General features: G+C 40.2%; 1 protein-coding gene across 7 annotated transcripts in view; it reads left to right on the forward strand.

Annotated features, from left to right (window-relative positions):
* Nucleotides 1-702: 702 nt before the first annotated feature.
* Nucleotides 703-23991, forward strand: part of GALNTL6 (polypeptide N-acetylgalactosaminyltransferase like 6) — a 430986-nt gene continuing 407697 nt past the window's right edge. Inside the window, exon 1 of one of the 7 annotated variants that reach the window (XR_010303417.1) lies at nt 703-1528. Coding sequence is in view for 6 of the 7 variants with exons in the window: in XM_064148866.1 (XP_064004936.1) it covers nt 1391-1528 (138 nt within the window). In the remaining variant the exon portion in view is untranslated. The remainder of the gene's footprint in view (nt 1529-23991) is intronic. The other 6 variants (XM_064148866.1, XM_064148863.1, XM_064148861.1 and 3 more) reach the window with 6 other exon arrangements.

A 23991-nucleotide genomic window follows, 5' to 3' on the forward strand; every position in this document is an offset into this window, starting at 1 on the left:
CTGAAAAGACGTTATCTCCTACTAAGTTTAACCTGAATGTCCTCCTGTGTTGCTGGAAGGAGTTAGCTCGAGAAGAATGGCCAATTGCACAAGGTAGTCAGAACGAGCAGCTGAACTCACACCAGCAGCCCAAACGGGTCTGACGCAGCAAGCAGGGAAGAGCCGATAACCGGAGCCACATCGCTTTGAACATCTCCTCTCAGTGCAGCTCCCGAAGCGGAGGGTGACCCAAGCTCCCCGCGGTGGAAGGGGAGGAGGCTGGGGCTGCAGGGGCTGCCGGCCAGGCGGGCGGGCTCGGGAAAGGCGGCACCGCGGGGGGAGCTCCCGACAGGTGAGCGCCCCGAAACGGCTGGTGCAACGGTGCAGGCCCCCGGGCAGGAAGCCGCCCGCGGGCGCTTCGCACGGTTACCCTCGCGGTTCATGTCGCGCCGCGGAGGGCGGGCTGGAATGGGAATTGCAAGCCCTGTCCCCAGTGTACGGCGGCGGCGGCAGCGGCGGCAGCACCGCCCGGCTTCACCGCGCCGTCCCCAAGCGAGGTGGGGAGTGCTGCCTCTGCGGGGCACCGCTGGCCGCCTCGTTTGCCAGCGCGGAAAAGCGCGGAAGCGGCGGATGGAGTCGCAGGCCGGTCGGGATGAGGGGGCGGCCGCGGGGTGGGCCCGGCCTTGCCCGCCCCCGGCCCAGCCGGCGCGCGTGGGGGCGGGGGGCGCGCGGGCCGCCCCCCTCTCTCGCTCGTGTTCGCGTCCGTGGAGAGGTGCGCTGGGCGCGGGTGTCTGTCCCTGCGGCCCTCTGTGAGTCCTCTCCTCTCCTTCTCCCCCCTGTAAACTCTTGCCTAGGAAATTCTCCGGGATGAGCTCGTGATGCCGCGTCCCCCGGGCGAGCAGGGGGACGGGCGCGGCGAGCCGTGGGGACTCCTGCGTAGCTCTGGTGTTTCTGCAGTGCCTCGGGGCTGGGAGAGGGGAGCGCTCCCTCGGACCACCGCTATTTACTGGACTAGCCTTGTGCTTTTGATTGGGGTTTTGTGGGTTTTTGGGTTTTTTCCTCTAAATCGTCTGAAAAAATTGTGCCTTCTTTTTCCCTTCATCTCCTGCTGCGTGTGTGCCTGTGCGTTGCTCCGTGCGCAGGTGGCTCCATGAGCTGCTCCAGGAGCGGCTACGCTGCCGCGCAGCGCCGCGCCGGGGCGGGAGGAGCGGCCGCCAGCTTGGGCCGTGCCGCTGCCGCCGCGGGGGGCGGCCCCGCCCGGGCACGGGGTGGGCGGCCGTGAAACGGGAGGGCGAAGTTTCTCCGCGGCGCCGGGCCCTTCTGACGGACAGTGGAGAGGGAAGGACTTGGCTTCCCTGTTCTGGGTAGCTGTTGCTGCCGTTGCTGCCACCACAGCTGCCCGGCTTTGGCCATGAAGAGGAAACAGAAGAGGTTTTTGCAAATGACGCTGCTCTTCACCGCGGCTCTGATTTTCCTGCCCGACATCGGTCTCTGGTCTCTCTACAAGGAGAAGCACCTGGTGAAGCCCGTTGAGCCCGTCGAGCCGCAGGTAGGTGCGAAGCCGCCTGGCAGCGCTTCCCGCTCCGCGCTCCCCCGCTGTTTCAGGCGGACCGTAGGCTGCCGCCTCTCGAGGCGCGGCCACGTCTCTCCATTCCTCTGGGGCTAAGTGGGACCTGGCCCTGGCGGTGGGCTTCAGGGCGCGGCGGCCGCAGGCGAGGAGTGGAACGGAGAGTAGCAGCACAATGTGCTCGTCCTGCCTCCGTGCTGAAGAAAGTTGTGGGCGAACAAGTGAGCCTTCCTGGCTAGTTTGTCTGGGAAGGGCAAAGGTGAGCAGTCACAGAAGCTGTCTCTGAAAACTGGGTGGACGGGCATGCTTACTTGTTAGCCTAGAGTGATGCCGAGCTCTTAATTTCATTACGAGGAGTGGAGTTTCTATTTGCAGTTACACAGCCTGCCTGTAATACTTCTTGAACTGGCGTGTGGCTGTATGTCCGCTACAATTGCTCGAGATCCACCTAGGTGTCTATACTCCTAGGTATCTCGTTTCCTTCTCCTTGCTGCTGAAAACTCGGCAGAAGTGACAGTCTTTTTCACTTCTGGCTGTTCCTAATGTGACCTGATACACTACGCTGTAACTGCTTGTCAGGCTGATATCACAATGAACTTTCAAATATTTCCAGTTTATGATCTCCTCAGTCACCGTTATTAATAACAACAGTTGACATAAGCGGCTTTTTTTTTTTTTTTTCCCCTTAAGTTATTCTTCAACTTGCTGGGTTTATGTACGGCTCATAAATCACAGGATGGCCTGCATTAAGTGGAGTTCTGGGGAGTTGTTTTAATGCAGTGCTTAGAAACCCTGCCTGTTATTTACTGATGCTTATGGTCGTGCTGTTCAACAGTTCTGTGCTCCTGCCCTCTAATTGTGAGTGTAATTTAAATATAAATATTTCATAGATCATTAGTAAGAAATTAAAGGATTGTTTGATCTTTTAGCTAGTTCACTACTTGCATAGCCTTCATGTTAGAGTGTATTAGACAGCATCATGTATCATTTTAGTGTATTAGTAGTCTTAATTTCAAGGGTCATCACCCATGTATATAATGCACTTTCCACATAAAAAATGTATTGAATTCAGTCAGTGACTTCAATTGAACGTATTTGATTCATTTTCTAATGCATAGCTCTCGATTTTAGAAGTTAGTTCTCCAAAGTATTGTAACTGCAAATGAAAAATGCCGGATGGAAGATACTTGATTGCTACAGGATGATTGTTAGAGATAGCCTCTTAATTTGAAGCTTACTTTATCTTTCCAAGGGTTTTAAAATGCAGTAGTTGTCAGGGTCTAGATTTTAGCTGGAAGTAATTTCTGCTGAAAGAAAAAAAAATAGAGAAGTCTAAGTGTCTGTCGTTAGTTTACAAGGTACATACTGTAGTCTTTGCAGTTCCTGATTTACTTTGTGGTTTGGAAAGGTAAGATACTCAGTGCGTATATATGTATCCGTTTTGTTGCATGGCCCTTTAAAGGATACATGCCATGGCATAAGGTGAAGTTTCTAACGTTTGAGACTGTACAAGCATAACTGGATAGCATTCAAAGGGAAGTAATTTAGAAAAAACAAGTTTTGGATAAAATGCTTGAAGAAAATATCAGTGATCAGGAGCTGAATGTATGTGCAGGGCTAGTGAGAGCTGCTAAGAAGAGCCTTGCAAATATTAAATCCCAAGTTTTCTGAAAGGGGTGTTTCACTACCTTCCTTTTTTCCTTCCTTTATTTTCCCTTCTTATTTTTTCCCCTTTTCTTCTCACCTGACTACTAATTGAGCATTAATGGTGCTGCTTAATGGGAAAACAATAAAAATGAATGATGAAACTTTGAACCTTGCAGCTAACTCTAATGTAACTCTGTTATCACTGTCAGAATTAAAGTCATTTTGACAGTGTCATTACTCAGTGAGGCTAGCAGATTGAAGTGGAGGCAAGTTAGTGCAATTACGGTACTTGTGTTTCTCGGTGTGCACATTGTAACCCAAAGTGTATACAAGAGTTGAAACACAAGTTTTGAATGCAAGTCCTATAAAGGAAATTGTGAAAAGACAGTCAGTGCATTTCTTCAGACTATACTGAAGTATATATACAAGTATATGTATACAAGTATATATATACTGATGTATATATACAACAGTAAGGTTGTACTGGAAAAGACTGTCTAAGAAAGAGTATCACAGTAGAAACAGAATATTGCTTTTCTCCCATCGAGTTAGCAGAAGAAGTAGGAGTTTAAGTGCTCATTTCAGTCATTCTTTGTCCCTGAGGTGTTCAGTTACATGATAGTGTGACTTGACACGAATTTAAAGGCCAGCCCCACTTTAAACTGCACCTGACTTTTTTAACATACTCTGAAATTGTGTTATGTTACATAGGTGTGCATGTAGAGTCAGCGCATGACAGCAGTGTAAACTCGGACTGCTATTGTGTGTTCAGAGCATTGAAGAGGGACAGAGCTGTTAGTGACTTTAATAAGTTAGCTGTAGACTTAACAGGCTTTGCTCTCATGGGTGAAATGTGTGTCTAGTGGTATTGGCAATAGTGTTTGTAAAGGTGCTGTCTTGTGTTAAGAAAAAATAATGTTATTAATAATGAGGTGGTTTTGAGGAGATGTAGTAAAATTCTGAATTTTCTGACTAATTCTAAATTAAACTTCCAATCTGTTGTTAAAGCAGACATCCCCCTAACTTCTCTGTAAATGAGGGCTCTGTCAGCCTTTCTTCCCACCTCAGCTGCTTGCCACAGCTCTGGACTGCAGGGGGGACGGCAGGCTGATGGAGGAGGCATTGACATCCTGACAGCAGTAAGCAGGGAAGCTGTTCAAAAGCAGTCCATGGTACAAAAATAGTCCACTTCTATCACTGGTATAACGGTGTCCCTTGGGGACTGTGTCATTCCCAGTGCCTAGAGGAGGGCAATCCTGTGCTTTAGTGCTATCTAGAAATTCTGATGTGATAAAACAAGTTGATTCTTTTATACTGTAAAATAGTGCTGCAGTAAATTGCGTATGAGTGGTTTTTATGTCATCATGCAGATTGTGTCTCTGAGCAGAGAAGGTCTTCAGGAAAGATTAAAAGATGAAAAACTGATATTGACAACTCTTGATTTCAAACAGCATTAATAATTTTGGTCACTGTGCATCAGTTCTATAAGCAATATTAACCTCTATGTATTTCATAGAAACTGACTTTTTTTAACCTATTCTCACTTGTGAACTTGATAATCAAGGCTTGATCTTTAAGTTTTTATGATTATTTATTTTTGGTTTATCACAGTATTTTAAGTGGAGTTCCAGGAGTAAAGGTGCAGGTCCTAAGGTTCTGAGCTGCATGGAGCAAAAAGTTTTCCTTAAAATATATCTTGACAGTGGAGTGGCATGTGTCAGGGGAAAAATATGAATAATTTCTGATATAATTTCGAGTCAGTCTTCCTTGATGTATTATATGCATAAAGGAATAGAACAGGCTATTTTTAGTGCCTTTTAAAACAAAAGGTCTATAAATTCCTTCACTTATTATGATGTTCTTGAGTTTTGATTACAATTTTTACAGTTGCTTTATTGTTGGGTTTTTGTTGTGTTTGTTTTTTGGTTTTGGCACTGAAATACTACATTTTATATAGTATCCTGGCTGATATTTTCAGGATAGTAATTTAAGCTGATTAAACTTACAATTTCAGCATTGTTTGCTATGGAGGGGTAGCAACAATGCAGTACTTCCCATAGGATGTAGTTCTGGCCTATAGCTGATGATCTGATGTAATCTAAAGTTGGTGCTACTTTATTTAGCTGCAGCAAGGCTTTATTCTTGTCTGTTTATGTACTTTCAATATATGAAGAATAACTTCACGTGAAAGTACCAGATTTCTTGTAGCAACTTCCTACTGTCTATAGTATAGGTATTTGGTGAAAGGTGTTGTAAGAAGTATTTCTCTCTGGTGTTGTGGGGTGCTGGTGTGGTTGGCTGAAAGGAGGGCAGGTCTGGTGAAGTAACCCCAACACATTTCAACTTTATGTGGTACTTTTTTTGTTTGCTTGTCATCTCCCTGCTTCCCAGTGTCAAATCTCCTCACTTAAAATTTGGTTGCACAGGAGCATCTCCCAGTTGCAGAAGCTCTGTGATGCTTATTCATATATGTATTACTGAAATGCTTTATGACATGTAAGGAAATAAGGTAGATTTCTGGCTTCGTGTGACTTCCGCTGGGTGCAGTGGGGCATGCTACTCTAACGTCCTGCTTTAGGCGCTTCTGCGGGAGGAGCAGGCATGGTCTCGCACCAAAGACTGAACTGAGGTAATGCTGTCAGGGGAAGGCTTTGTCCAGTGGGATAGAGTCACACTCCACTCGTTTCCTTGTCCTCTGACTTCTGTATTTCTGTCTGATTAGCTCTGTGATTAGGTCTTTGTCTTGGGATATGTGAGGTACAGATTTCAATGAACTCCTTGGGCCTGCGTTGTAGTTGGCAAACAGGCACAAAATCCATCTTCCAGGCCTGGTGGCTGTGAAAGTACTAACTTTGTCTCCTATATCCAGGGAATACTCATCCTGAAATTTGTCTTAAAGGCAGTCACTAGTTTCTAAAGTCCGTGGAAGAGGTGAAAATCAAAATTTATCCCAGATTGCTTCCTACAGTTTAGTACATGGGTTCAGGTAATCACCGTTGTTCCAAGACAGTTAACTCTCTCTAGTTACTATTGATGATGGTGAAGTGCCAAGCGCTGGTTGAGGAACTCTATCTGAAGCTGCATAAAGGCAGCATCTTGACACTTTTACTTTTTTCCACTTACCTGTATTTCTCTTGGTTTTCCAGTTGATTTCAACAGCTGCAAGATCTTGTAATAAGTATGATTTGATTAGGGCACAGACACCAGTTTCATACAGTTGCATTGTCAGGACGCTATTAGTTACTTATGTGTTTAGTTCTACCATCTCAGTTACTTACCTTTGATTTCACCACAAACTTCTGAGGTGAGGGAGTTTTGTTTTTCTTTAACAGAGCAGTAAATAAAGTAGGGAGTGACAGTCAGCCCCAAATCTATAGAAGCAGCTGCTTCACTATTGCAGGCATTAACTTGTAGTGTTTTGGGAGAATACATGGCTGAACATAAACAATACTCATAAAGGGATGCCTCACTTTTCTGTGCTCAGTATCTATGTATGTGTTTGTCCCAGCAAGTTCTCATTTCTTTCCCCAGAGGTACAGCTTAGTTACAATGCATTCAATCCTCTTTAATTGTACATCCCTCTTCACTGCTGTTCTGTTATGTCAGCTTCAGGGGACCCTCTACATGGTATGGCAAAACAGAGCTTAGTGTCTTGAAATGCAGTGCATTGGCAATCTCTGTTTGTAAGTACTTAAAAATCATGCAGTTAACACTTCTGTAGTTCACTTCACCTGAATTATCCACGCACAGTTTTATTTCCTTGTGTATATTGGAGCCTACTGAGGAAAATATTGTTGGAGGTCTAAAACCTTTGTTACTTTCAAGATCCAGTATTATTTTTAGTAATTAACAGTATGTTTATGTTGCATTCAGTATACCAGAGGGAGCCCTCCTGTGGTTAATTTAATGCCTATCCATTTTCAAGAATGTTACTAAACAGAGTGTCTCTTACAGGGTGAAATGTGCTGTGTTCTGTATTTAATTTTCCTTCCATTTAACTCAGTTCTCAGTGCATTTCAGCTAACATTGTTGTGTGTATTTTACCTTTCTTTTTTTTTTTTTTTATTAAAGCATAGTCATTTCAAATTGATCCAATACAAACACAAGGTCAAGAAACCTTCAAACATGCCTGACCTCAAATCCAAGAAATCTCCATCTAACATTTGGACTTACAGAAAGAGCACTGTGATGAGGAGGGCTCTGTGGCCTTATTTAAGCACTGAGATGCAAAATTTCCCATTGCATAGGGGTACATAGCCAAGATGTATTTTGTCCTCTCACTGGAACCTGGTACTTGCTGCTTTCTATTTCTCTCCCTGTGGAGGTAAGATAGGTCTTGTGCATGGATCTAGGGAACTGTACTAATACAGTAGGTGCATTCCAGTTGGGAACCAGACTGCACTGTGTGTGCTGTTCAGTTGAGATGCAGCTTTCCATGTAGGCAGATGTCTGCTTGCTTATTGAAGTAGGAACAATTAAGCTTTTCCTTTTTTTTTTTTTTCTCAGACAAGTAATATATGGTCTTTGTCTGGTAATATTCTGATGTGCACTTTCACAGCAATTGGCTTTCAGCAAAACTGACTGTATGCTAACTATTTTGATGGATCTGTGCTAGATGCAGACATGTTTGGTTACTTTAAGGCTGAAAAAAATTAAGTCAGGGCTTGACAAGTTAAATGTGATGCAGCTCAGGAATTCCTAGCTAAAATAATCCTGCATCTATCATAAATGGGTCTCACTGTCAAGAGACCAAATTACTCTGACTGAAAGAAATAGCAGTCTCAGTATTTTAATATTTCTTTAAAATATAAAAGCATTTTATGAGGTGATGCCTACCTGCTGAACCAAGTCTCTTAAGAGAATTTCAGTATGAACTGTTTTTTAAGGTCAATCTTTGTTGTGATACATTGGATCCAAACTGGTTTTGACAATTCTCATATTTGGAGGAGTTTAACTGGCTGATGGACTTGGCTGGGTAATCTTCCTCAAAACATGCTGTCAACAGAGAAATCCTTTCCTTCTCTTTATGGAAAAGAAATGCTAAAGAAGAGACTTCATGAGGGGGGTTGCTCAAGATGGAAAAGAAGAGAATCTATCGCACAGTTTCATGCTATTGTCTAAAATTCTTCACCTTAATTTCCATAATTTTCTCACATCTTTCTTCATAGAGAAGGTGACTTGGCTCCAAGTCTGTGCAAATGCTTGTGATTAAAGTCAGCTAGTTAATTGCCAAACTAATTGTAGGGATAAAAATGAAATATATGTGCAGCTAACATGGAAATATATAGGCTACAATATCTTTTCTGGATGTTTTCTTACTCTGCAGGGTCAGAGCTGCCATGTTCTTGTTGAGAGTAGTGTTTCACAGGGACAATGTTTTAAGATCTCTCGTCAGGTCTTGTTGAAGGCATTTCCTATCCTCTGTTTGTTCTGGTCAGATGCTGTTTATTGAAGACCTACCCTCGCATTAGGAAGCAGTCATTAGCTAAAATACAAGGCTTTCATCTAGCCATATGTAGATTTAGCAGAAAACTACAGCCATCTCTAGCTGCTGGTTACTATAAAATTGAGTGCCTGGATTTTTTTGGCCAAATCTCTGGTGAGAAGACATAATGGCATTTGACAGATGCTTCACTGCATCATCTGAAACCGCCGCCACAACAGTTTAAGCCTATCTGCCAGACTTTTCCTTGAAGTAGCTGAAGAATATTTGCATGTCTTCTTTAGAGCCATGTGAGAAGTAAACCCCATGAGAGCTGCAGCAGTAAGGAGTTTCGAGGTAAGAGACATCTGTCAGTGCTGTGAATGTGCAGCGCTATGAAACTTGTCAGGTTTATGCCAGATGAGTTACCATGTCCAGTGCAGTTTCCTACAGGTCACTGTTTTTCTTGTTTGTAATGCCAAATTTGCAATGTAAATTGGATATAGTAGGCTTGAAAATCTGGTCCCTACAACTCAGGTTTCATCAATTAGCAGTACACCATTGATTCTGTGCTTGAGATGCAGCAGTGATTTAACAGTTTACTTCTGTGCTTTACAGGGGTTTATGACAGGATACAATACTGCTAAGAGATTTAGCTAGGCAGAGTAATTATCTGAACTAGAATTTAGTCAGGATGCCAGTGTTAACACAGGATACTTTAGAAATTGGATTGCTCACTGAAGTGTGTAAGTATAGATTTATCAAACTAACTTAAGGCACTCATTTACTTAAGCATAATTTTTCATGATTGTACTTAGAGTACATATACAGTTTATTCAGAAAAAAATGAGCCTGCATAGTTATTTCTGGTCTCTGAAAATAGATTTCTATAAATTAAGTACTAGGAGAATGAAAACAAATGTTCAGTACAAGCAGGAACATTCTATAGCCAGCCTATGACAAGTTCTGTTTATAGGTGAAGATGGGGAAGAGCAAGGACTCGCTGTATGTCTGTTCAGAGCCAGTGCCTGAGAAATACAGGCCCTGCGCATGTATTCATGCAGTAGCAACTTCTGCCTTGAGGTATTTTGTCCTGTGTGATTTTGCCTCACTGTGATCAAAATCTCCTCTTTTTCCATTAGGATTTGCATTTTCTGTCTCAAGTTTGTCCTTCTGTTTTGTCAGTCAGTCCCTGAGCTGGCTGCTTCTAATGGGGTGTTTGGGTAATGCTGCTGAAGATTTGCACAGGTGTTGTGAAGAGGGCAAGGTCAAAGAAGTGCACATGTACTTGGGAAATTTGAGATATTCCCACCTCCAAGAGTTCATTCCAACAGATCTTGCCGGCTGAAATCTCTCTCCTGCACAGATTAACTATACCCTGACAAAATTTTGCCAGTCTCTGGCAGAGCTTGCACAGATGGCAGCAGTGGTTAGCCAGATCTAGTTAACATAAGTAAGTTGTATCAAAAGTTGTGCAGAACCACTACCCTTCAGTGCTTCGCCAGCTCTGAGTTACCTGTCTTGCACATAATATTATATGTGGTTTAATGCAGTAGTTCACTTTTTAGATATGTATTTTTTCATGAGACAAAATGTCTACTGTGGCGCTTCAGTGAGGAAAGCTTTCTTGTTTTCAGCATAGCAACACATCTCCATTTCTTGCCTCTTTCTCTCCTTTTTATCTGCTCGTACTGAGGAACAACACATTTCAGGTTCTTTAATGTTTTTGGTATCTCATATGATTGCTGTGTATATTATTATATTGGATTGCTTGAATCTTGAAAGTTTTTAGATTGCTTTTTCAGCAGAGTGATAGTTTCACATTAGCATGGGAAATGCATGAAAAAGACACATTAATGCCATCCTACAAGAATACATTGCTACTTTTCAGGCTCTGATAAATGACTGCATTTTAGGTTGTATTTGATACAGATACAAAATGAATGACAAGCTTGAGTGGATGTTGTTTTTCCAGAATTGTTCAACATAAACTAAATTGACAATCAAATGTCTGATCAGATTTTGTGATGATAACACCAGTGTAAACATGCAAATCCACAACTTTTATGACATTAAGTAATGAACTCTGCAGTTAAAAAGTCGCTAGAGATGCAACATACGTGGACATAAAAAGTACTTGGGATGGCTGTGAAAATTAGCAGAAAACTTAAGAATGACATGCTGAAGCTTCATAGGAAAATATTCCTGTGGCATATTTAACCTGTGTTTCACATCAAATTACATCTTTTTCAGCTTAAAGACATCTTTGTCATAACTACTCATGATAGGAAGTGGTCAAATTTCTGGAGGTATATAAAGGCACTCCTCCTAATAATGGTCAGATTTTATTTTGTTTTATATTACTTCTTGATCTATGGAGCAGCCTGAGAATAGAGTGGGTTTATCTCTGCATTTCCCCCTGTAGTAATGGATTTGTATGGTACAAGCCCAATGAAAGCACAGTCAGAGTGTGTATATTAGCCTACACTTCACTAACATGAAAGTGAAGTTGTTTTTACCTCCACCAGCTGTGTATACTAATGGAATTTAAAAACAACGTTGAAAGCTATCATCTTCAGCACTCCAGAAAGACATGTCATGTGTGCAGGAAGGGCTGCACAGAAGGGCAGGAAGCTTATGGAGTTCCATCAGGGAAGGTAGCAGAGCTGCAGGGAGGTGGTAAATACGTTTCACTGGAAGCACAGTCCACTGTCTTATGACATCTTTCACCATCTTCTCTGTCCCCTTGCTTCACATGGAGAGAATATACCAAGAGGAGTAAAGATGCTTAGAGGTTGTGTAAACCCTCTATACACAAAGTGTAGAGAGAAACTGCTTGACATAATTTTAACATGAGTCTTTTACTAAAACTGGGACAGTATCTCATCAAATTACTAAGACGTTCCAGGTGCTGCAGCTCATATGCTGACCCTACCTGCAGTAGTGGTGCACTCATTGAAGATAAAGGTGTTTTCTTTGAAGTAACCTCAATATGAACAAGTAAAAGTGAAATTTTTCTTCAGATGCTTGACACACAGCAGATGTGTCCTTCAGAAGCAATGAAGAAAAACTGTGTTTTATACTGGGAGAAGAGAAATGGAGGTGACATCATGCTAAGCAGCAGCCTGTTTCTGCATCTGGAATGGATGTGCAAGACAAATGAACCTGTGAGATCAAGCCCAGGATGTGTATTTACTGCCTGTGCATATTGTAACCTCGTGAGAGAGCAGCCTTTTTCTTATGTTGTGATAGTTTTTGTCCTCTGGCATAGGAGAGTAGAATCTTACCAAATCAAATTTAAAACTAAAATTGAGACTCTTCTTCAAAATATTTAAAGGAAATTTTATTAGAATAGGTCGTTCAGAAGTGGTTATTAGCATGGCCTTTGAGTTTTACCAATTTTAGGTGTATTTATCCACACACCCACACAAGTGTATGTTTGTGTCTGGGCAGGAGAAGGTAAGTAGATCACCTTTGCTTCCTATTGGGAGAGGAAATTTCTTTTTGTTACACACCCTAACAGTCTGACAAGGAATGGGAAGATTTTGTGAGAAGCATCATGCAAATATATGGGAAAGCATATGCTTATAAGTTCAGTACAGTCTAGAGCGCCTTGGGCATTTTCCAGGTTCCTTAATAAATGTAGATTTTTGATTTGGTTTTGTCTCTCCTCTTTCTTTATGCACAGCTTGTATGTGGGCTGGCTTTATGCTCTATTTTTGAACAGTGGTAACTTTAGATGATCTACTGAACTTTCTGTCCCTCTGTACTTCTAAGTCTTGAAATATGTAGGAATTGAAGATGTCGGTTCATTTCATTTATGGCTGAGATTCCTTCTAGTCTTACTCACTTTTGCTCTTCAGACAATGGACTCTTGCACAGATTTGTTTAGGAGACCATACTCAGATTTCTTCAAAAAATACTTGCCTGAGGCCATCATCTATAAAATATCTGCATTTCTTTTCTTCTGACATGTGTAATCTAAAGTAATCAACTCGCTGACCTTCTTTTCCATTTAGTAACCTTATTCCTATTGCAGGTTAACGTCCAATTTACTGATCTGGTTGCTAGAGAGACTAGATACACTATTTTAAAGATAACAGAGACTGAGAAGCTGCTAATGTGTTGGGATGGCAGTAACAGGAAGGAAGCATGAAAGAAAGGAAAATGTGTAGCCAGGAAAATACACCCCATCAGATACATTTCTGGACCTTTTAAGTCAGGTTACTGTCATCTTTTCTATGCCTTTTCTTTCATGTTGCTCTTACCTACATCTCTGGCATATTTTGTTGTCATACTAATTTTTAAGAATGCATGCTAAATGCAACCTTGCTTCTGTATTCTAATTTATTATAGTGTATTAGTTAAACTGCTTTGGAATACCCTGGATTAATGATGCATTTAAACTGTTTTAAAATGACCCTGTGCTAGGTCAATTATTGAAGTAGTGCCAGTGCGGAGTATTTTATTTTGATTGCAGCAAGCTCTTAGTTTTATGTTAACTGCAGTGTACAAACATGACCTGTGGGCTTTTAATGTTGTAGTGAATTGAAAATGTGTGAATAAAGCATACTTCATATTTTTTATGTAAGAAACTGATGCTACTGAAGAGGAGACTACAGTCTCACTTTCTTCTGTTACACTTCTCCTGCACCTCTGTACTAGTGCTTTGAGAAACTAGACCTGCCTTTTTGATAAAAAGGAAAAAACTTAGTGAGGTGTCAGGTGCTGCTTCTGGCATGTTAGGTGTCAGCACACCTGCTGCTTCTGTGTTCTCCCAGTTTAACAGGCCTGTGCTACTACACTTGTACTTGGACAGAACAGTTTCTCTTTTCCTTTGAAGCCTGAAGGTTGGAGGGCCTGAGTAATTCAGGATGTTTTGGTGTGGGAACTGTAGCTTGTTAATGCTATTTGGCCTCCCGCCAAAACCAGAAGACTCAGTAGGGCTGCCTTCCTTTTCTTCCTGATGCTCTGTGGTTTTGATGTCCTTAGCCAGAGACAGGTTTTGTGGAGGATGCCCAAGAAACAGCAGGATGTGTCTAGAGCAGGCTATCAGTTCCCCCATAGCACTGTGGACACAAAACAGTGTTGATGCCTGGTAATATGGAGGAGGGTAGACTCTCTGGATGATACTTGCCATGGCTGGGCAGAGTGTCATGTCAAGCGGTGTTTAAATGAGAAGTGATGTAGCCATTAAGGTGGTCTGTGAGGTATACCAGGCTGAAAAGCATGAGGGGAGTGTGGTTCAGGCCCAACTTTGGTACACAGATGGGAAATTACTATTATTTATGATGCAGGGTGGGAAAATTCCATAGCAAATGTTATTTCCCAAACCTTTTATTTGCAAAAAGCAGTGCATTAATTTTTTTTCTTGTGAAAGTCACATCCTTATTGCACAAGTAACTTGTACATTTGTTTTCCCTTTTGGAAGTGTAAAGAATTACTTACTGTGTTCTGCTTTAGAACTGAGCTGGAACAAGGACTTGCTACGTAGTTTTCTAAATGCAGAGATGTGTTTTCCCGTATCCCATACATGTCTCTGTATCTTAATCTAGTCTGCTTTAGTGTGCAAACCTGTACTGTAGTTTCTCTACCGGATTCTAACATTATGGACAGCTTATGCTGCAAGTTTAGGAAACAGACAAAAACAATCTCAGTAATTAAATGTAGTTATGCAGTCTTATCTCAGTAAAACTGCCATTGCTTACCCTTCAGTGACCGTGGACTTCACAGATTTGGCAGTGCTTTGGAAGGTTAAGCAACTTGTTAAGTTTAACCAGTTACTTCTGATTGTAGTTACCATTTTGTTAAATTTGGTCTCCTGAAAGAGGAGCTGAGAACTGACTCGTCATGGCTCAAACATGCACCTACACAGAACTGCAGAAATTTCTTAAAACAGAATGTGCACCTCCCCAGAACAAGGAGAGGTCGATCAAGTATCTAAGAAGGATAAAACGAGTGTTTAAGATGAAGACTCCTAACTTGTGTAGGAGAACAGTGATTTTGCAGTCAGTAAGATGCTCAGGAGATGTGCAGAGATCTTGAAACATCACGTCACCTGAGAGAAGAAACAAAATGCAAAACAAGGCCAGAAATATTCATTCCAATTCCTTCAAAAGTCATGGGAAAGGAAGTAAAAACTCTTTTGTGTTTTGGTGTTGTTGCTAGTGTGAGATAGTTTCCAGAGTGCTTGGAAACTGAGATGATTCATGCCTGGGAAACAGAGACATTAACAAATGGTCTGTGGGATCCGTAGCCACTGTTTGGAAGGTTTATTATAATGAGAAGAGTTTGTGTAATGGAAGAGAGAGAAAATAAAAAGTAGTAAATTTGGAGTAGGGTACAGGCAAAATGTTGCTACTGAAGTTCTGTCTGCATAATCTTTGTCTAGCACTCTCAAGTAAAATGTGGATAAATATAAAATGATGTATATGGGAATGTAAATCCTAGTTTTAAATACACAGCAATAATTTTTGACATCATAATTGCTATTCAGGAAGGAGCTCTTCATGCTTTTATTAGTTTCCTGGAACTGTTAGCTTTTATTTCAGAGAGGATAACATTATTATGACTACTGTGTGTATTCAGAATGTACTCAATTGCAGTATGCAATTTTTGTGCAGTCATAAACATCACAGGGTGGAAAAGTTACCTATCAAAGGTAACTGGATTAAGTCAAGGCTTCGTTGTTGAGTGATGAGAGGACCGAGAATAAAGTATAGGTATGTGAGAAGAGTGTAACATGGGAAAGATAGAGAGGGATGGCTTCATTCACTCACTCTTTCAAGGGATATAATGGCACTGAATTCAATACTGTATCAGACTCAAAACAAATAAGAGTTAGAGGTCTTCATACAATGAGCTGGTAGGTTGTAGAGCTTTCTGAACCAGAGACTGTGGATATTAAGAGCTTACATGGCTTTGAGAAACAATTGCATATATTTATAGAAGAGAAATCCATTAGGGCTAAAGACAGTACCACTGGCTTGCAGAGTCCTTGACCCACCAGTTGCTGGAGGCTGAATGGTGGTGTAGGGAGTGAAGTTGTTTGCTTGCCATACATTTATATCTTTCTTTAGGATTTGTTGTTGATTGCTGTCAGACACAGATAGTTGGCTAGAAGGGGGTTTTATATGATTTATAAAAGTCATTGTTCAACTAAAAATTTGTAAGTTAAAATCATCCATAGTGGCTGCTGATAGGAAATGCAGTTGTGGAACAGGAAGAGATTTTGAGTGAGTTACTGGGTGCTGGAGAGTGACCTGATAAGTCAGAATGAGTAATAAATGCCAGATGAGTTCAGTGCTACAGATTGTGTTGCAGTTCCAGAACTGCAGCTCCAGAATGAAGTTAAGGTGTGGCACACAGAGAAAGCAGGTATCTTACACTGAGTATAACAATACATATTTTCATGCTTTAAATGCACGTCTTGCTGTGGAAGTTAATATTTGAGGAAGACTCGAGACACAATTTCAGGATTCTAAACCTTCATTGATACTCACAGGGACACTGATCCCCATTATCTCCGCCCTCTATTAGCTGCTAGCAGTAAGATCCCAGAGTCTGCTGCGTAGTAAGTTTGCTTTTAATTTTTATGCAGCATTTTCTCTTCCTCTTTCCTCCTCAGGACAAAATGGGTTTGTTGAATATGGTACAGTGCCATAAGAAACATCTCAGTCTGAAATTGTATTGTGTCAGAGTACGTGGAACAGGTTGGGGCATTGGAGTTTTTATTTCAGGATTTTTGGATTTTTAATACTGAAAACAAATACTTGCCTATGTTGATACATTGCAAATAAACATAAGATTGTGACCTTAAAATATTTAAATTACTCTATGGAATATCTCCAGAGCTGCCCATCCATTCTCCTGTAACCTGGACTCTTGAGTACAAGTAGATATGAGTGTGATGCTTTATTATTTCCAGTCATTTCCTGTTTTCCTGGTATCAAACTCTGTTTGATGTCAAGGCTATATTTTTTGTTTAAAATGTGAATAGAATATAACCCAGGAATGTGTATCTTAACCAGCTAAGAATAAAGAAAAAAAATATTTTTCCCCCTGCCTCAGTAGAGCTTACTTATAGAAAACCTTATTCATTAGGACTCTATAGACTGAGCTGCTCAGGGATTTGCCAGGTGCTTACCAGAACACCACTTGAGAATGTGCTGACAGCAACTAGTGAAGATCAAAGCTCATCTCCCTTTTTCCATTTTTTAATTTTTTTTTAAAATAGTTGAGCAGCATAATGTACTGCTTTGCATTAGCAACTTCACAGCCAACATGGAAAAGGGATTTTTCAAGAATGGTCCTGGAATTTAGATTTAGAACCATAGAATAGTTTGTGTTGGAAATCCATGGGTAGGGACATCTTTCATTAGGTTGTATTGCTCTGTGTCCCATCCAACCTGACCTTGAACACTTCCAGTGATGGGGCATCCATAACTTCTCTGGGCAACTTCTTCTGGTTTCTCAATGCCCTCATCATAAAAAAAACCCAAACAAATAATTATTCCTTATACCTAATGTTAATCTTTCAGTTTAGAGCTGTTGTCCTTTGACTTGAAACTACAGGCTTTGATAAAAAGTCTCCATATATAGAATCATAGAATCATTCAGGGTTGGAAGGGACCACAAGGTTATCATCTGTTCCAACCCCTTTGCCATGGGCAGGGACATCCCCAGAGCCCCATCTGGCCTGACCTTAAACACCTCCAGGGACTGGGGCCTCATCCACCTCCCTGGGCATTCCAAGGTCTCACTACTCTCATGCTGAAGAGCTTACTCCTCACAATAAGCTCCCTTTCTGTATTTTAAATGGCCAGAGCAGTGTCTCTTAGAGAAGTGCTTGTTTATTTCATAAAACCTTCCTCTGCACTGCATCTTTATGTGTGTAAAAGCTACAAAATTTGTTTTATAATGTAGAAATTTGTTGTTCTAATCATGTCAAAATTTGGTTAATTTCTCATTTTCCTGAACATGTGCCTGTTACATAGTTCTAGCTTGTGTATGTACAAGTTGCAGGGTGAAACTAGCAACTCTACTGTTGATCAGGTGTCAAGGCTTGAATTTTGGGATTGCACCAGTGCTTCCAGAGTATTTCATAGGGGCTGGGGGGTGGGAAGTCTTTGTTGTCATAGTTCTCATTACTGGAGTAAAGCCCCTGTTGCCTTCAATAGGAACTGAGCACTGTAATCAGTGCTGTCAGTCACCATCTGGACTGACTTTTTCTTTCATATCTGAATCTTACCATAGAGTCCTTTTTTTCTGGGATGCCATCTGTCAGGCAGATTCCTTTGACTTGTTTCCAGGACCAACCTTTGTACCTTCTTTCAAGTCCTCTTTTGTGCTGCAAGCAACCTCTCAAATCTTCATTCTCCCTGCTGTTTTCAAAATAAATTTTGAAAGCCAGTCTACACAATGAAGTACCTTAGCAATAACAGCTATTACCAAACCCTTGGCAACATCACAGTCTGATGACAATCTGCCAGGAGGCCAAGGCTTGGAAGGTATTGACCCCAAACCCTTTTCTCATCAGTTTAAGTGATATTTCAAAGCTGTGGCTAAGAGAGAAGTTTGAGCCACTGATGTCTTGGAGTCTTTTCTGTGGATAAAATAAATCAGTTATTATGGCACTTAACCTAGTAATAGCTTACAAAAGTATCAGCTGTGGCAGGTTTCAAAAATAAGATCAAGTAGCATTAATCTAACAGTATAACTGTTATTGAGAGGCTTTTATTCAGTAAAGCCATATTTATGAGCACTCAAAATCTGTAGTGTTCAGCTGATGGTTGCTCAAGTCCAGCACAGAGTGTTTTCTCTCTGACATAATGTTAAATGCTAACTTTTTTTTTGCCCTTAATAGGCAAATAGAATTCAAAGTGAGAATCCCAAACCTTTGCTTCAAAGAGTAAAACAAAATATAATAATTTTTTAGAAATAGTACATATTTTTTTGGGGGAAAAAAATTGAAAGTAAATCCAAGATAAGCTTAAAAAGGGAAACAAGTTTTTAATGAAATTAAGATTAGTAGTTAGCATGTGGATTAATGATTGATTTTTTAAATGTAGTTCAGACATGGAATTAGCTGTAACTCATGCATGAAGGAGATCTGTATGTGTATCTGAACAGCAGCCTTTCTTCCAAGTAGCTATAAGGATGTGATTTTACTTTTAAAAAGTATTATAATGCTTTATCCTAAACAAAAATTGAGTGAGCACTTTATGAATTTGATTTGAACTATAAACAAAGATGATTTAGGCTTTCAACAAAATAAAATAGTATTTTTTTTATAGTAGAAGGCTTTTTTAGTGTATATATTAAACCCTCTAAACACTGTCACATTGTGACTAGACAGCCTTCTGAGTAGAAACAAAACAATTACTGTGTTCATATTGTATTTGTTTTCAAAGGAAAATATTATGTAGCATGAAAACCCCTGCTTATTTCAAAGGTTAGAAAATGTGGCACCAAACAATTGTGTAACAGAAAATTGAAAAAGAGATTTCACAGGATCAAGGTTTGCCAACACTTTATCATGCTTTATTTGCTCATGGTTGTTTTGCATGGAAATTAAGAGCAGGAGGCTGTGTTGGGAGAAGTATGATGACGTTGCAGATTTATTTAAAAACTGGCAAGCAATATCTGTATATAATTTTGTCTACTCATTTCAGTACATTTAAGCAATATTCTTCCCAAGAAATTGAGTTGGCAGTAAGACATGTGGTTAAAATTATTTTTTTTTTGGGAAAGTGATGTGAATGGCCAAGTGCTGGCTTGTTCCTAGGTGACTGAGGATCTGGTCATGACACTCCAGTCCCTCTGTGATATCTAGCTTATCACTTTCTCTCTCTGTGACTGGTTTCCCTTACTTTTAAGATGCAGCTAGGAGAAGTTTCCTCTGAAGAGCAGTTTTCAATTGCAGGTGAACACAGTGATATGTAAAAACCAAATGACTAATAATTACTGTGTGACTGCTGTTGCTGCTCACCTTCACCTTACAACAGTTGCTGGAAGGCTCTTTCCTCTCTGGCAGATGCTGCAAGGAGCTGGCTACTTATGTGCCTTCCTTTCAGGGATAAGAAAGCAGTGATTATCTTACTCTAGCTGCATGATGTCATTCTTTTGTTATTTCTTCTTGAGAGGAAAATGAATAAATTTGTCTGAGAGAGAAGTTAGAGAGCTTTTGTACCCAGGTTAGTGACACTTTCAGACTTAGATTGCATCTTAAAGCAATCAGTCTGAAGTATTTGTTATGGAAAATGGATGTCCATTTCCCTCTTCTTTCTGAGTAGCCAAATGAGTATTAAAAAAACCCAAACAAACAACAACAACAACAAACTGTTTTAACTTTGCCCCCAGATTTACATGTAGTGTCTTCCTGTGGAGTAAGAGGAAGCAAGGACATGGAAAATTGCTTTCTTCAACTGCAATTCAGAGCAAACCTTCAGCAGTTCCTAATTTGGTTTTTGCTTTGTCGTGGAATTTTTCAGATTCAGTTCATGCACTCTTAGCTGAAATGAACAAAAAAACAAACAAACAAACAAAACCCACTAAAATCAAGAAACAACCTGTGTCCTGTTGTTGCCTAATGATTTCCCTCTCCTGGTCAAATTCTTTAGGATTGTGCTGGCCCTCCCTCTAGGGCTGATGTTTTTGATATCACAACCTATATAGAAAGATCACATACATGATTAGATTTTCTTTCCAGGCAGTGAACTATCTACAGTTAAGATGCTGCATTAAACCGCAGTGGAACAATGCATAGGAATTTTTGATATGCACCAGAAAAATTACTGTTACTGTAGACTGTATTGGATGCCTCTGCCTTGAGTGAGCTCTTTAAGTGTATTTTGTCAGTTTGGAGGCTTTTGCTTTTACTTACTCATAGGTACAACTCCATTTCTTTAATTTTTTTTTAGATCAGGCTTTGAGCTGTTATAAACTGTAAATCAGTCTTGTTCCTCCAAAGCATCTAATTTCAAACACCTTCTATGATATGGTAATCAATTATATGCACAGTCATTAGGGAAATGTTAAAAAGAAAGGCATTGAATAGTGGGGGATTGTATCTAGAGTAGAAGAATTTTACAATTAAAAAAGCTGCTCTAGTAATCCTGTTATTTCTTTGAAGTCCTCTGATGGTACCTGGTCAGACTCGGTGTCTTCAGATAGCTTAGCAACATGCTTATGTCTTACAATTCCTCTAAAGCAGTAATTACCCAAAGGGAAATTTCCCACTTCTATTAAAAAATCATTTTAAACATCTTGGCATTATTTGGAACTGGGTAAAAATTACTACTACTTAATTTTCCTGTGTGCTTTGTTTTTTTCTTTCAATTAAACATTGGTTCATAACTATTTGCCTTTTCCACCTTATTTGCAACAAATAATCACAGAATATTTACAAAATGTAATATTTTGTGTTGGATAAATCCATTTTTCATATTAATTTAATCAACCTCTCTCCAACTCTGGCCAGTAAAAGGTGTTAAAGAGAGGTACATTTTTGGGGGGTTTCTATGATTCATGGCTTTGGAATAACATGTCAACAGAGAAAATGGTTTCTTCCTAATCTTTGTCAGTTAGTGGTTGGCTTATGTCCTGTAGTCTGAAGACTTATATCCCACATACATTACTGCTAAGTTCCTACAGTACTTCATGTTATCTGGCTTCAAATTTTGTTCATTACTAGCTTTCAGCTTGGGAATATTATTATTCTTTATTGTTCTGAACTTTGACAAAAGCAGTCAAGAGGCCATGGTTCTAACAGAAAGCTGTGACCAATTGCTTTAAAAATAAATGACATTTGCACTGACAGAAGAGAAAAAAGGTTCATTAAAACTTGCGTTGGAGAACTCTCATCACTCTTTTTCCATTGCATTTGACATTGGCTGAGAGACTGTTGTATATTATGTTTATTTTTAGAGACTGTTGTTCTCTTTAAACCTACTCTTCAACTTCAGGAAAGCAATAATGTTTTCTAGCAGAACTGAAATGTAAAGAAGCAAGAGGTTGCATGTTTCTGTTCTGTAATCGCCTGAATAAAAACTCTTAATGAGTTTTTTTGGCAGGGAAGAAAAAAAAACTTGGGGAGAATTATGGTCTGCTTTAGGGCACATAGGGCACATGGACTGAAAAACTGTGCATCTTTTATTGAGAATGTAATGACATTTGTAAGGGTAACTTTCAGCACCTCCTATTTATTTTGATAATTCCTTTTGAAGTGCTTAAAAAGCAAACTGGTTTCATTTCCTTTACTTTCTTCCCCGCAGCATTGATCTATTCTGCTACTGAGTGTCCTGGTCATGTACAGAGCTAATCAAAAAACCCGAGGTGCTCTATAACCATAGGATTGGAAAGGCAAAATACCCTTTCAGAGCTAAATGGTTAGAATAAATGAATTGGAGTGTGTTTTCAATTATTTTCTTAATGAATGTAATATGAACCAATAAGAAAAGTTATTTTGTGTTTAGCGTAGACCAAAGCTAAAATACAACTAGTTTCAGTTAGAAGGTACAGGAGAAGTTTATGGCTTAACTACGCAACACATGTCCTATATTTGGTAAGCAGATTTGGGGTAAGCCACACTTCCCTTTTTATTCCTTCCTTTTCTTCTTGTCTCTTTATGCCTTGTTTTTGTTGTTCTCGTCTGTGTTTCCATTCCTAGTTACTTTGCAGGGATAAAAATACTAGTTTCTTTCTCCTTTTAGGCACTTCATGAGTTTATCTCATACAGTTAACACCAGAGGGACTATAAGATCATGGTTTCCAGGACTGTGACTTCAAACCACCCTTACAAACTCCTGATTTCAGCACTAAAGACTAACTTTTGGATAGATGACTTAGACTGCATCATCCTATTTACTTGTAAAACATACTGTGCTACTTCTCTTTTCCATTAACAGCAGAGCATCATGACTTGCTTCTACCTGAACTGAATGTTTGTAGTGAGAAAGATTCATGCCTAAATAAAAATTCAGAAAGTAAAGCTATCATGATGTATTCTACACTGCTGAAGCAGCTAACACATTATAGCAGCTGCCAAATTACCTGCAATCAGCATCCACACAATAGAAGGCACTCTGAATACCGATGAAGTTGTGATTAACACCTATTAACAACATGGAATTTGTCAGTGAAAAAGTAAAAGATGATTCAGTGCAATGTTCAGGAAGATTTACTGTCTGTGAAGTTCCCTGACATTGGACATAGTGAGTTTAGATTGTTATAAGAAATTTCCTAACAGTTTAAAAGCATTCCTGGAAAATTTGTTTTCATAACTGCTAAGAAAGTAGTATGTGTTGCAAATTGATACTTGGATTTTAAAAGTATTGGATCTGTCCTCCTGCCTATTCCCCTTCTTAAAATGTTAAGCCATAAACTTTTTTTTTTATTAGACATTTCAGGTCCCTAAAACTTGTGTAAAAATTAGCATATTAACCTATGATAGGGTACGTTAATTGCTGTAATACCACTCTTCTCAATCTCCTGGAATAATGTAGAGAACATAGGGGTTTGTCTGTAGAAAAATCACTTAGAAGAAGCACATGAAGAAAATGTGATTTGTCTTATGCTCTTTCATTTGGTGTGGTTTGTTTTGGTTTTACTGCCCCATGAATCTAAGTATGTAAGTAGGGACACTGAATAGAGTATTCCAACTATTGCTCAGGCTGAATTTTCACTTGAGAATTTGTCTTGGGACTTCATGCTAAAAAAAATCGTCTTAGAAACCTGTTCATAGATTTTAAGCAGCTTGGAGCCCTGAGATGGCATCTCAACTCTGGTAAGGTCATACAAATCCACTTTGGGAATTTTTGAGTTTGTGCTTGGACTTGATCGAATTAAGCCTAGGTCTGATGTGATGGTATGAGTGTTCCCCGCCCTCCCACACTTTGGAAGTCACCCAGATTAGACTCAGCTGCCTCTGGAAATTTGAATGAAGCTTGTTATTTACAGCCTAGCACAATATACAAGCAGATATTTACAGTATATACAGTTATATACAGAAATTTACAAGGTAAAAGATAATCCAGAAATACAGCAGCCCTCCCAGAAACCTGAGTCCCCAGGAGAGGTTCTCTGCTGCCCTTCCACTTTCTCCCACCCCTCTACCTTACCCCAGATGTTGCCTTGTGCCCCAAGGAAGAATGGAGGGTCAGCCAGGGGGGTTAGGAAGCAAGTGGATTAATCAGAGAGATGGTAGATGAGGTTAGAGAGAGAAATGCCCAGAGCTCAGGCAGCGCCCCAAGTGCAAATACCTTATCTGTGTTTATACTCTTGTTCTTATACATCTCAGCAAGCCTATAAGTGAAGTAGACATTACCATTGTTCCTCTTTCACAGCCTGTGATCTAATCCTTCTCACCAAAACATTC

The sequence above is a fragment of the Pogoniulus pusillus genome, chromosome 9 (assembly GCF_015220805.1).
Source record: "Pogoniulus pusillus isolate bPogPus1 chromosome 9, bPogPus1.pri, whole genome shotgun sequence".
Lineage (NCBI taxonomy): Eukaryota > Metazoa > Chordata > Aves > Piciformes > Lybiidae > Pogoniulus > Pogoniulus pusillus.